At 35.4% G+C, this 14,981-nt stretch overlaps 2 protein-coding genes across 2 annotated transcripts; both read left to right on the top strand.

Annotated features, from left to right (window-relative positions):
* Positions 1-180: 180 nt before the first annotated feature.
* Positions 181-4,542, top strand: LOC127168719 (uncharacterized). Its single transcript, XM_051115764.1, has 8 exons — positions 181-262; positions 739-919; positions 1,152-1,259; positions 2,338-2,394; positions 2,475-2,603; positions 3,166-3,273; positions 3,385-3,432; positions 3,529-4,542. Exons 2-8 carry the CDS (start codon positions 746-748, stop codon positions 3,628-3,630), a joined length of 726 nt encoding a protein of 241 aa, XP_050971721.1. The 5' UTR covers positions 181-262; positions 739-745; the 3' UTR covers positions 3,631-4,542.
* Positions 4,543-9,339: 4,797 nt separating this feature from the next.
* On the top strand, positions 9,340-14,417 carry LOC127167789 (uncharacterized). Its single transcript, XM_051114031.1, has 7 exons — positions 9,340-9,511; positions 9,920-10,091; positions 11,888-12,001; positions 12,279-12,335; positions 12,424-12,543; positions 13,640-13,762; positions 13,866-14,417. Exons 2-7 carry the CDS (start codon positions 9,921-9,923, stop codon positions 13,929-13,931), a joined length of 651 nt encoding a protein of 216 aa, XP_050969988.1. The 5' UTR covers positions 9,340-9,511; position 9,920; the 3' UTR covers positions 13,932-14,417.
* The last annotated feature ends 564 nt before the right edge of the window (positions 14,418-14,981 follow it).

Raw genomic sequence — 14,981 nt, 5'->3', positions numbered from 1 at the left:
TCTTTAATTTTCTTTTTTTCACACTCTCACTTTTTATTAAAAATCACCAGTTTCCTATATTTTCTACTCAAAGTGTACCTATTTTCTTTAATGGGATCATGTCCACAAACATCTGTCATACTTACATTTTTTGGAACTTCCTCCTTCTCTCATGACGTGTCATTGTCAAAAGATAAAAAACAAGTTCTGAAGTTGAAAGTGACAAACTGACAGTGAAAGTGTGAAACTTTGTTGGACTGTAAGTGACTCAATCGCATACAAGGTGAGTTAATCTTTCTCATACAATTCATAAAACTTACATGCTAGTGTAAATTTAAGGTAAAAAAAAGAATAATGAAATGGTGAAATCATTCGAAAAGTGTGATACAACTTTTGTTGCAACATTTTTGCAAACAAAGAGCAGGTGGATTTTTCACATTTGTTCTTGTGAAAGAATTTTCACAGTAGTTGACGTGCAAGGCCAGTCAAAAATATTGTCGTAAATTGTTGTGTCAGAAAGAGCTAAATATTACAAATTTCAACATTAATCATAAATAAAAAGAAACACTTTATGTAAATATGTTTAAAGTGCACCTTGTGCTATTTTAGAGCCTTGCTTGTTTCTTCCCCAGAGCATGAAATAATTACTAAATATATTAATACCAGAGATTATTTAAATGGTGATAATTTGGTTGTCCTTAACATTTCAAGCAGTAAACACATGAGGAAGGTTCAACTCTATTATTTCAATCTGCTCAGCTGCAGGATGTCTCTGACAGTGTCTCAGGATGAGGGGGTGACAGTGATCACCTTCACCTCAAAACCCAACAGTGAATGGCCGATACCATGTCAGATCCTGTGCGCTCTGTGCCACAGTCCAGCATGTGCCGTATCACAGCACATCAAAGCAAAGATGATGAGCATCTATGCGACACTTGGGGTGAGACAGACACAGAAACAAACATTACAAATAAAGGCTAAAAGAAACTACATGGGTCTTGCCCAGATGTTTTTGGACAGTCTGCAGAAGTGTGGACTCGAGACCACGAGGGTTTAGGGATATAATGTGACTCAACTATTGTTTATTGTAATGCAATAAAATGTAATGTACATTTGGAGATTTATCACAATACAAAGTGGTGTATACATGACATTGTTCTCTTGTTCCATAGATTGTGCAGATTATAGTAGGAATCCTCATGACAGGGATTTTATTTGTAAGATCTGGGGTAAAAGATGACATTTTGATGATTAATGCTCCATTCTGGCTTGGTGGTGTGGTAAGAATTATACCTCATTCTGATTTTGATTACTGTGTTTCTAAATTGTTGTAAAATTTACAAAGTTAAAGGAGTAGTTCACTTTCAGAGCAAAAATGTACAGATATTGTACTCACCCCATTATCATCCAAGATGTTCATGTCTTTCTTCCTTCAGTCGTAAAGAGATTATGTTTTTTGAGGAAAACATTTCAGGATTTATCATATAGTGGACTTCAATGGTGTCCGCGATTTTGAACTTCCAAAATGCAGCTTCAAAAGGCTCTAAACGATCCCAGCTGAGGAATAAGGGTATTATCTAACAAAATGATTGTCATATTTAAAAAAAAAAAAAAAAAAATGAAATTGATATACTTTTAAACCACAAATGCTCGTCTTGTAGCTCTGCTCTGTGCACTCCGGGTCAATACAGTTAGGGTATGTCGAAAAAAAACTCCCATCTCATTTTCTCCTCCAACTTCAAAATCGTTCTACATTGCTGTTTTTGTAAAGGTCGTTTGACCTTCTTTGCACGTTCACTTTGTAAACTCTGGGTCAATAAAGCATGATTTTGAAGTTTTTCCAACATACCCTAACTGTATTGAACCGGAATGCACAGAGTACACACAGACAAGATGAGCATTTGAGGTTAAAAAATATACACATTGTAATTTTTTTTAGAAAATGACCAATTGTTTCGCTAGAAAAGACCCTTCTTTCTCGGCTGGGATCATTAGAACACTTTAAAGCTGCATTGGAAGTTCAAACTCGCAGGCTCCATAGAAGCCCACTATATAGAGAACATTCCTGAAATGTTTTCCTCAAAAAACATAATTTCTTTACGACTGAAGAAATAAAGGCATGAACATCTTGGATGAGTACATTATCTGTACATTTTTTATGAACTTCTCCTTTAATCAGAATTAATCAGTGATGATGATATGACTTTCACTTTTGGATTTATTTTATTTTATTTTTTTTATTTTTTTTTTTTCTTGGCATTGATGGGAAGTTGTTTGGTTTTTAATACCCTAATTAATTTTGTCTGATCTTTTGATCTGTTTCAATGGAAAAATTTGAAGCATTTCTTTGTCCATTAGTTCGTTGTAGTTGGAGTGGTGTCTATTGTTGCAGCTCGGTCTCTCAGTTATTTTCTGGTAGGTCTTTAATAATCACAAACAGTCTTTTTTATTTTATTTTTTAAAGATGACATCTCATTGTGTTTTGGTTTGTGCAGCTGCTCGTCACTGTGGTGTTGAACACAGCCACTGCTCTGCTGGCTAAGATAGGCCTTGCACTGTATGCATGGGAATTGATGAGCTTACAGATTACTACAAATATGTCTTTTCAAGAGTCTTATCAAAAGGTAATAATTCTTTGTTTTCTTTAATAGGACAGTGGTCACAAAGTAAACACTAAAGAGTCACTTTCAAAATAAAAATTAGTTTTAAATTATTTTCCAATTTTTAAATTTCAATTTTTCAACACACAGAAACCATTAAAAGAAGCTGTAATTGTTTATGCATGAATATGGACCACAAATAAATTTTATGTTCCAATGCTAGTTTCATATTATTACAGATACATTTTACTTTCTTAATTAATTGAGATTTTATTCATAGCCCTAGCTACAATACAAAGTAAATATTTTCCAGACTTTGCTTTGTTGCTTTGACTACAGTACAGTGTCAACATAAAACCTAATTACTTAATTTGAGAACAAATATGTTGTTTTTTTCTCACACACTGTATATTTATTGAGGAAGAGGGTTCCCTAACATTTGGCATTAAGTTTGAAAACCCATAACATATCCTATATGCAGACAACAGCTATGTTTATGTGCTAGTATTGTTTGTGGATTTGAGACTCCAGGTGCAGGAATTCATTTGCTTTTATTTCATGACCCAATGATATTTCCCATCTCTAGATGATCCGTGAAGCACTGGATATCACTATGATGATCTTTACAGTCCTTCAGCTCTGTGTGGCCATCAGTTTCACTGTCTTGTCTCTGAAAGAATTGTTCAGAATGAATGTAAGTACGAAAGTGCAGTATTACCAGCACAATTACGACAGACAAACTACAGTGATCATGGTGATTTCAGAAAGATGATCAGTGCACTAATGTTTCTGTTTGGTTTTGCAGTCTGTGAAGGACCCTCAGCTTTACAAGCCACTCAAAGAAGAGATCATTGTCAGTCATAATAGTAAATCTGCAACACCACAAATATTGTTTTTGTCTTGTTTTGCATGCTTAGTCATGATGCTTATTATTTTGGTAACATTTTAGGCAACACGTTCTCACTCCCAGCTCATCACATATTGGCGCTTGGTCAGGACCCATTGGCTGGGAGTCTGGACCAATCAGACATACATTAATTGTTACATTTAACAAATAGTCTTTAAACACAACAGGCCAGCTACATGCTGGAGCTCTGGAGACAAACCCCCAAAGCAACTAACACCCCAAAAGGGCTCAGTTGCCAGGACAACGATCTGATACCACAGGTTTTATTGCCTCAAGGAATGCAAACGGAGCACACTACATTTCTCTATAGGAAAGACACAATGCCTATAGAAATGGACTCTTTCCTACTCATTCACAGACAAACCTTTCTTTGACCTTCCTATTACACATAGCCCAGGTCATTGTGTACAGTACTACTGCATCGTATGTTAATTTTGTCTGTATTGTTGTATTTGTCTTTCTACTGTTTTATGCATGTATTATGATAGATGACTAGTCATACAGCCCATCTATGCAGTGGTGGACGAAGTACACAATTTGAGTACTCGAGTAAAAGTACAGATACGTATAATAAAATATTACTCCAGTAAAAGTAAAAGTGCTCCTCTTTCAATTTTACTCGAGTGAAAGTACAAAAGTACCAGATTTTTTATGTACTTAAGTAAAAAAGTACTGATAGATTTATTTTGCAATTTTATATAGGCAGCACATACTTTTTATAATCCTACTGTTGTTGATATGGACTATGTTGACGAGAGTGATGTAGTAATATTCAATGTGAAGCTTACACAGCAATGTACCTGAGAGAAAACAGATTTGACCATCATATTTTCAACAGTAAGAAAAAAGTGTGAACAAGTAAAGCTTGTTTTGCATAACATCACAGTTATATATGACTTGAGAATAAGGACTGAAGTTAACAAGAACATTTTAAGGAAAATATAATTATATTATCATAATGATTTTTTCCTTTCAAATATTGTCCATGTAAAAACACCCCTGGCCAAATGCCCCCAGAGGGCATCACTTCCCACTTCAATAATTACTGTAGTTACCATGTTCTGAACATCACATCCTTTTTTTTTCCCTCGGATGTAATCTATCTAGGTCAGGGTTCTTCAAATCTTACCCTGGAGGTCCAATGCGCTGCAGAGTTTAGCTCCAACCCTGATCAAACTCCCTACCTGTGATTTTCTAATGATCCTGAAGGCACTGATTAGCATGTTCAGGTGTGTTTGATTGGGGTTTGAGCTAAACTCTGCAGGATCGTGGATCTCGTGGGCCAGATTTGGGGATCCCTGATCTAGGTGGTTGAATAAAAATATGTGGACTTTATATCTAAAAAATTATCTCAACTTAGCACCAGCAAGCAGCTAGACAGTTAGCATCAGCTAACAATATTTACTTATTTTCAGTATGGTTGAATAAACATTCATATCTGTCTTCTCCAGCTGATCCAAACAATATAAAAATGTATACTGTTGCTAAACAATATAAAAACAGACGTCACGTAGCGCTACATGCGTAGCATTTTAATAAAACTGCTAACGTTACATCAGCGAGGAATATGAATGTGCATGAGTTATTTTATTTAAGCCGCTTTTGAATTCAAGCCTTTCAGTACGCTTAAACAGATCACCTTTTACAGCAGATGTAATTCACAAACAACGGACAGCTTTGACCTAAATATGATTTTCAGTTATAATAATTAATCCTAAAATTCGACATTAGTAACTTACTTTTCGCAGCATCAGTCGCGCGCGCGCACAAGATCTCCCGGTTCTTACTTGTGAATTCAGTTGACTGGAGACTCGCTCTAAACGGATCATTTGAATCAATGAGTTGTCGACTCGAGAACAGCTGCAATCGGATCATTCCAATTCGTGAATGAATCGTTTGGTGCGATTGGCGAATCAGATTAACAGGTTCATTGAAAAGAATCAGTTTGTTCATGAATCAGACACCGCTTGTGCGTCTCAGAGCATGTGATATATTATAAGAGGTAACGATATGTTTATGAAATGTAGTGAAGTAAAAAGTACGATCTTACGCTTTGGAATGTAATGAAGTAAAAGTGAAAGTTACTCAAACTAAAACTACTCCAGTAAAGTACAGATACTTGAAAAATGTACTTAAGTACAGTAACGAATTACAACTACTTCGTTACTGCCCACCACTGCATCTATGTCACGTTTGGACTCTTTTAATTCGTATTTTGATGATCTAAAAGATGGTGTAAATTAGATGTTGATACCCATGCAACATATTAGTGTTTTAAGAAACCTTAGTAGTTTTGCATCAACACCCAATCGAATTACATATGCAAAATACCATGCTCACAGACAAAGAGTCGTAAACTTTCCCTCCAAAGGTGAAAGTTACCATTGGTTTGCGGACCTCCTGGAGGCGCAGCCTCCAGAGAGCTTAAAGGCCAACGGTTGACCACCTCCCTGGTTCTTCCTTTGCTTGCCTCTTCTCTGTCTTCTTCGTCTGCAACATCTTCGGATTGCTGCCCGTGTGGAGGAACCCACGGGGAGCCTGAGCCGGCACAGGGCGTGCCCGGCGGGCCCGACAGGCCCAACATACAGAGCTGTGGCTCTCGACCACAAAGAGCCAGACAGTTCCACTCAACCCTGGAATTCATCTTCATGACTCGCCTCGGTCAGTCAGTGGTTCTTGGAGAACCTAAGAAGATGAGCTAGAACTCTTCAGGACTTCACTAAGCGTGCGCCAGGCCTTGCGGCCTTGTCTTTCCATTCCCCAAAGATCACAGGACTTCAGCTGAGTCCCTCTCAGCTCTTGGTTCTTCTTCACTTTCACATGGGAAGAAACTCCCAGTTACCATCGAGTCAGAACATCTTTGGAATTCATCCCTCTTCAGACCCGGAAGAACGTGATTGCAATTCCCAAACCACCACTGCTCCAAACCATCAAGACCTTCACCCGAGACTGCATTTGGACACTTGTTCAACGACCAAGGCAAGGCAAGTATCGTACATTTAACTAAACAAACAGAGGTTTGGTATAAGCTGTAGACAGCACTGATGGTTTCACTCAGGTGGCTAACTGACTCTTTTCATAGCTTCATTTCCTTGTCTCTCTCTAACTGCTTCTCACTGACCATTCCCCCATGTATGAGTGACTTCATGTTTGTTTGTTTAGATTAGTTATGTGTTAGTCCTTCGTTAATAAACTATTGTGCACAAATTACATGAGTTTTGATTCTGATTCTGCCTTGCAAATTAATGTCCCTTTACGATTCCGATTCAAGCTACATGCTCTAATGCAATGGTACTTTAAGAAAGTTATTTTCTGTGGCCAAGAAAATATCATTTCTTAGAGTTGATATAAAGATTATACTGAATGTTCGCTGAGCAAACAGATTAGTTGATGGAAAATTGATTCTGCTACAGTTACTGCTGGCAGCTGATATAAGTAATTGTAATTAATCATAATTAATTGTAATTATTTATATACCTTTCCCTTTGAGCTAAATCGTGACATTTTATATAAATTTATACTTTTCATTGAAGCACCTAAACCCGCACTTACCGTAAACTTACCCAATTCAACAATATAAAACACGTAACAGGCAAATGTAAGTACAGTCACAGGTATTTATTGCAGAAACTGACCATAAACAAGCAGTAGAAAAACATTACAAACAAGTCGTGTTGCATTCTGAGACTTCTGAAGTCATGCAATATTTTTATGCAAAGATGAAAGTAAAAGTTTGAATAGCTGAAAATGATCCCGCGCTCGCATCTCATTCAAAAAGATACTCCCGAACATTAGCATGACGCAATCACGAGACACATAAGAGCCAATGGCATTTCACAAATCAATCGTTTTGCCTCAGAAGACTTGGAATATTAATACTTTTTTAATAAATCATGACTGTAGCTGTATCTGCCGGTTATATCTTGTGTTTTATTGACAAATGGTAGGTTAAGGGGCAGGGATTGTGTTACGTGCTTGTAAATGTGTAAATAATGAAATGTAAATAAAACTTGTGACTGTTTACATTTAAAAATCATACCCCAACATATATGCAACAATGCCAATATTATTACCCAATATATAATGTAATCATGAGTGCCTTTTGCGCCAGCATTGTGATACCAAGGGTTTCTTATTTAAAGCAACGAAGGACCCTACATGTTGAAAAATGATGCTAATGGGGTACCCTGTGCGTCAAAAAGTGATGCCAAAGGGTCCTGACCAAGCGCCAATATGTGACGAGTCGGGAGTGAGAAAGTTGCTTTAGAATAGGGAACACTTATTCACTATTAACTATGACTTTTCCCTCAATAAATTTCTTATTAATAGTTTGTAAGGTAGTTGTTAAGTTTAGGTATTGGGTAGGATTAGGGATGTAGAATAAGGTCATGTATAAGGCATTAATATGTGCTTAATTAGTACTAATGGAAGGCTAATATTCTAGTAATGTGCATGATAATAAGCAACTAGTTAAGAAACCCTAAAAAAAAGTGTTACCATTATTTTTTTCCCTTTACCTTAAACTTTAGCAAAATACATTGCAGTTGCTTTTTAAAGTCAGTGACTAAAAAAATTTAGTTTTGATGAATTTTTAAATGACAATACATTTAGATGCAATGGATTGCCTGCGGATTGTTTGCTGACTGTTTACTGCATAATGTGCAAATAAATAAATAAATACATAATCAGTTTTCCTGACTTGTACACCATATCTGGCGAAAGAACTTCTTCTCAGCACCAGAACTTGTAAATTCTGGGTTGCGTGTTTATGCAGAGAAACCATTTACCTTGCATTTGAACAAGCAAAAGTCATTTTAGCCGTCATAAACGACAATAAAACGAACCACTGATGTGGAACATGTTTACTAGTAGCATCCATGTGTTTTCTGAAATCAGAGCTGAGCAAATAAACACCATTAGTAAGTGTTTTGCATTGATATTCATAGTTTCATTCATTCTCAAAGGATTTTGAAAAAGGGTTGGTAAGCATGTTTTGAAAGAGAAATGCCATGGGTTATTTGATTTAATATAAGGCACAATGAAACTACCAAATATACCAAAGTTTTAGCAAAAAGTATAAAGTGTTAAATTTTCTTTTAAAATAAAATAATATAGCGCTTTAACTTCAGAAACCATACAGTTCTCCTGGCCATAATCCAGTTTTAAATAAATGTAACTTAAATCAAATTTGGACAGATATTGTTTTGTATAAAAATTAAGAGGTTAACAATAGATAGCTTACTGCTTAACTGATGTAATACTTTTGTGAACATTATTGTAACTATGTACAATTATTGACAGCCAATATATCTAAAAAAAAAATCTTTAAAGAAAGTGACGTATTATTTTTATTTGGCTTGTGCATATGTGTACAATATTTCATATATAATACGTTTTGTACTTAATAAAATATACCATCAAAGGATAACAAGAACAAACTAAAATAGTTTGAGAAGATTGTTTATCACAAGGTCACGTCACAAAATGGACAAATAAATTGGCAAATCTGACAGGCAAAACTTCTTCTTTTTTTTTTATTCAGTATAAATAAATGTTCCATTTCCATGGTAAGGAACCTATTTACTTCAAATTAACATGAAAACTATACTTGTTATACATGCTAGTTTTGCATGATTATAACATTACAAAAGATTTCTATTTCAAATAAATGCTTTTCTTTTTGAACTTTCTATTTTCTCACATGAATAGTATTCAGAACCATTGTTAATAATTGTGCACCAATAATAATTCTAATAACTGACAACCAATTCAGCATATTAGAAAGAAATCTGGAGGGTAAAGTCCAAGCGTCATCTACTTTCATTTTTGTAACTTCCTTCTCCTCTTACGAGTTTGCGGGTTGCCAGTATGTTTAGACAAACAACATTCCTCTTCCATATTTGGGAAACTGAAAGAAGTGTCATTGTCAAGAAAGAAAAAAAACAAGCTCTGTTTTTGACAGAGACAAAGGGTTAGAAACTAATTGTAACTGTGCTGGATTGTAACTGACTCAATCACATACAAGGTGAGTTTAACACTCTTTGACATTCAATCTGTAAACGCTACTGTAAATGTAGGTAAAGAATACTTGTGTCATGTTAAAATCAGGTGATATGTGAGACAACATTTTAGCAAACAAAGAGCTGGTGGATTTTTCAGTTTTCTTTCTTATGAATCTTTAATGCAGTTGACACAAAGGAGCCAGTCAACGATATTACTTGCTATAACTTGTTGTGTGAGGAGGAAGTACATGTTACAAATTTCTATCGTATTTCTTGTATGTAATGTATAAGAAACATATTTGAATATATTTAAAGTGTGCCTCTTAAAGACCTTGCTTGTTTTGTTTTTTTTCCCTCTAGAGTTTGTATATATTATTAACATATTAACAACAGTGATGATACATCGTTACATCATTTTTGCTGAGTTGCAGGATGTCTCTGACAGTGTCTCAGGATGAGGGGGTGACACTGATCACCATCACCTCCAACCCCAACAGCAAATGCCCAATGCTGTGTCAGATCCTGGGAGCTCAGTGCAGTCCTGTGTGTACCGTATCACAGCATGTGAAAGGGAAGATGATGGACATCTATATGGCACTTGGGGTGAGATAGACACGGAAACAGACATTACAACTAAAGGCTAAATTAAACTTTAGATTTTAAGCAATAGGTCTAGATAGATTTCTCATAAAGTTGCAAAATTTATGATGGGTAGGGACTCATGTTTTTTTTTTTTTTCAGTCAGTTGATATCAGATATTTTGAGCTAAATCATTGTTTTTATTTGTCATGTGTTTCCTAGTAACAAGGAGCATGTTTCTGCCTGTATTTGTTGTGTTTGGAACAACGTGAAAGTTTGGTAATGTGTGATTCTCACTTGTTTAGTGTACAATATGATGCCCAGTTTTTGTGACAATTTACAAAGTCAGCAACTGACTGTGTTTGAAGCACATATGACTGGTGGACTATATTCCAAGTCTTTAGAAGTCAGTTAGTTATGCACACAACAATTTAAGCCTTGATTATCTAAAAATGCGTTTGTCTGTTCTTTTCACAAAGCTTTCTTTTGTCTGTATGTAAACTGTAAAGCATTCTGATGGTACACTGAATTTCAATAAGGTGAATGACATGAAAATTAAGGAATTGTGTACTTCACTTTCCGCGTTCCGTTCAGTCTTGCACACAGCCCGTATCCGCACAGCTTTCGAAGTGTGCCGAGTTTTAGAAACGAGTGAATTTAAAGGGGTTATGACATGGATTTTTTTATTATTTTAATATATTCCTTGAGGTTTACTTATAATGTTAATAAAGTTTTTTGCACAAAAAAAAAATGTGGAAAAATAAATTTTTTTCAACCCTTATTCTGACCCTCTGTTTTAAAGGAATCGTCGGATGCAAAACTCACATTTACATGTTGTTTGAACATATATGTGTGTTGGCAGTGTTTGAACACAACCACCCTATAATGATAAAAATCCACCCATTGGTATTTTATAATCTTTATAAGTAATATCTCCTTTTTCAAATTTAGCCATTCTAAGCATCTCGTCTGTGTGACATCACAAAAACCGAGGCCACTCCCACGATAGTTGATTGACACGGCTGTCTTACCTAAGACCCGCCCTGAGTGAGCTGAGAACAGTCCCCCATTGTGTCAACTCCAGTGCAGGGGAAGATAAGAATGTCTCAGATTGAGCGTTGAGAGTTGTTTTGTTGTCGAATGTAATAATGAACATAGCAGTCGTCATTTACTCCCAGTATTATGAAATAATTTACTTACCATTTGAGATGCGTTTCATCTTTCAACAAATGTTTCTCGTAGTGTTTCGCTGTGCCTTGTTTACAAAACAAAATGACTCCGATCAATGATCCGGGATGACATTAAAGATATACTATCCACTTGTTCTTTACGCTGGGATCCTTCTGATATCTGTACAAACATGCAGATGAGCTGTTTAAACCAAAAACATCAAATTTCTATTTGCTTTTGTAATAAAGTGTCAGCCGTTAAGTGACTGAATGCCAGTGGGCGGAGCCTATGGTGAGAAGTTGACTATTCATCGATGTCTTGCTCTGGAGGCAGTGTTTATGCACATGTTTGTTCCCCTGTGAAGTCATCATGCCCTCTTAGCCATTTTTAGAGCTTGATTAAATAAATGCTTTGTTTATAAAATGAGGAGGCCATTTTAAGCTAACTTGCAGGATGTTTTAATGGTACAAAGACCTCTTATAAGCCAAAAGATCAAGGCAAATTTAATTTCTCATGTCATGACCCCTTGAAGGGATTTAATGTAATTGAACTATTGCTCAAGGTAATGCAATAAAATGTAATGTTGTACTTTTTGAGATTTATCGCAATACAAAGTGGTGTATAAACAACATTCTTCTCTTTTTCCATAGATTGTGCAGATTATAGCAGGAGTCCTCAATCTTGTGACAGGGATTTTATTCATAACCTATGGGATACATGATCACATTATGATGTTTAATGTTCCATTCTGGCTTGGTGGTGTGGTAAGAATTATACATTCTCATTCTGATTCTGATTCTTCTTGTGTTTTTAAATTATAAAATGAGTGGTCCATTCACTAAGTAGGTCAGTATTAGAATAATCAGTATTGATTCCATGAATTTCACATTTGGGTTTTTTTTTTGTTTGGTTGGTTTTTTGTTTTTGCTTTTTGAGAACTTGTTTGGTTTTTAATACTCTAATAAATTTTGTATGATCTGTTGATATTTTGCAATGGACAAATTTAAAAGCTTGTTTTTATTTCTTTGCTTTCTTTTTTAGTTTGTTGGAGTTGGAGTGGTGTCTATTGTTGCAGATCAGTTCCCCAGTTATTTTATGGTAAGCTTTTAGTAATCATAAACAGTTTACATTCAGATTGATTGATTGATTAATTTCCATCTCATTGCGATTTGGTTTTGTGTTACAGCTGCTCGTCACTGTGGTGTTAAACAAAGTCATGGCTCTGCTGGCTATGATAGGCCTTGCACTGTATGCATGGGACTTGGTGGGCGCTGAGAATACTGCAGATATGTACTACGGCAATGCGGTAATTATTCTTTGTTTTCTTTAAAAGGACAGAGATCTCAAATTAAAGACCAATGAGCCACTTTCAAGATAAAAATCATTTCAGAAAAATAGAGCAGAGACTGGACAAAGATGAAACTTTCTTGAGTAAGCACTGTCAACTGTATGGGTCAAAAAAAAGAGTTAGGATAAGTATGTGAACTAAGTAGTGTATTAAAGGAGAAGTCCACTTCCAGAACAACATTTTATAAATAATTTACTCACCCCCTTGTCATCCAAGATGTTCATGTCTTTCTGTTTTCAGTCGTGAAGAAATTATGGTTTTTGAGGAAAGCATTTCAGGATTTTTCTCCATATAATGGACTTCATTGGTGCCCCGATTTTGAACTTCCAAAATGTAGTTTAAATGCAGCTTCAAAGGGTACTAAACGATCCCAGCCGAGGAAGAAGGGTCTTATCTAGCGAAACGATCTGTCATTTTTTTTGAAAAATAAAAATTTGCATACTTTTTAAGCACAAAAACTCGTGTAGCACAGGCTCTAGAAGTGCAAGTAAGTCAAATGCTGTTTACCAACAAAAAGGTACAAAGATGTCGGATGATTCTGAAGTTGTAGGAGAAAATGAGATGGAGTTTTTTGCCATACTCTACCTTTTTGAGCCTAGTGGACGCACATCCCGGAGCCTGTGCTACACAAGATTTTTGTGCTTAAAAAATGACAGATCGTTTCACTAGATAAGACCCTTCTTCCTTGCCTGGGATCATTTAGAGCCCTTTGAAGCTGCATTGAAACTACATTTTGGAAGTGCAAAATCGGGGTACCAGCGAAGTCCATTATATGGAGAAAAATCCTGAAATGTTTTCCTCAAAAACCATAATTTCTTTACGACTGAAGACAGAAAGACATGAACATCTTGGATGACAAGGGGGAGTACATTATCTGTAAATTGTTGTTCTGAAAGTGGAGTTCTCCTTTAAGGTGAATGATAGCCAGCTTCTTGCTTAAAATGTATTTTGTTGTTTTGTTTTGTTTTTCGTTTTGTTTTGTTTTGTTTTGTAACTCCTGGTGCAGGAATTCAAATTGCTTTTATTTCATGACACTAAAATTTCCTATCTCTAGATGAATCGCTGGATGTCACTCCGTGAAATACTGGATGTCACTATGATGATCATATCAGCCCTTCAGCTCTGTGTGACCCTCAGTTTCTCTGTCTTGACCCTGAAAGAACTGTGTGAAACAAATGTAAGTGCAAAGGTGCAGTATTACCAGCACAATTACAACAGACAAACTACGGTGATCATGGTGATTTCAGAAAGCTAATTAATGTTTCTGTTTGGTTTTGCAGTCTATGGAGGACACTGAACTTTACAAGCCACTCAAAGAAGAGATCACTATCAGTCATGTATGTTAGAGAGACTGTAAAAAATTAAATGTTCATTGTTAATCTGAAACTACACAATCATCATGGTTCATGTTTTTTGTATTTTGATTATTTTTTATCTTGATTATTATTTCTTTCTTCTTGAAACCAATGACTAAAATAAAAAATTAATTTGAATGCATTTTTAACACCACATTGAAATTCTTTACATCCTTCAACAAAGCTTCATTCAGGTATCTTAGCCTTAGATGCAATGGATTGCCTGCCGACTGTTTACTGACTATTTACTTTGCATAATGTGCAAAATAATAATAATAATAAATAAATACCTTTTAGTCAGATTGCTTGACTACTTGTACTGTATCTGGTATCATGCAAAAGGTCTCCTTCTCTGCACAAGAACTTTGTGTTTTCTGGGTTGCATGGTTACCCAGAGAAACTATTTATCTTGTGTTTGAACAAGCAAAAGTCATATCATCTGTCATAAATGGCAATAAATCATTGATGTGGAATGTGTTTACTAGTAACATCAATGTGTTTTCTGAAATCAGAGCTGAGCAAATCAACAGAATTGGTAAGTATTTCACACTAATATTCCTAGTTTCTTTCATTTTTGAAGGATTTTGAAACAGTGTTATAGTGCAAAGCATGTTTTGTAAGAGAAATATGTCTAAATGACATTTAATTATATCTGATGAATATTTCTTTAAGATTGTTTCCATGCTTGAGTAAGACAACTTTCATCAAGGGAGGCAAAATAAATTTGTCATCAGTTATTTTATACTACATTTTTCTCCTGCCTTTAATAATGCAATCAATTAAAACTAGAACCTCGTACAAAGTTTGTATAAGCAACACATATATTTTCTTAGTGTTCTTGTACATTTTGTTTTTTATGTAGTATTTGTACAAAGAATATTTATTGTAAGCATTTTAAAACATATTTTAGTACATTTTCACTATACTGGAATTGTTGTTCCTAAAAACGAGCAATTTTACACTTCCAGGCTGTTGTGCCAGAGCCATTATTTATTTTCATTTCAAGGGACTGTTATCATCTTCCCTCACATGCTGCAGGAT

Source organism: Labeo rohita, chromosome 7 (genome assembly GCF_022985175.1).
Source record: "Labeo rohita strain BAU-BD-2019 chromosome 7, IGBB_LRoh.1.0, whole genome shotgun sequence".
NCBI lineage: Eukaryota > Metazoa > Chordata > Actinopteri > Cypriniformes > Cyprinidae > Labeo > Labeo rohita.
This window is presented reverse-complemented; position numbering and strand designations above follow the sequence as displayed.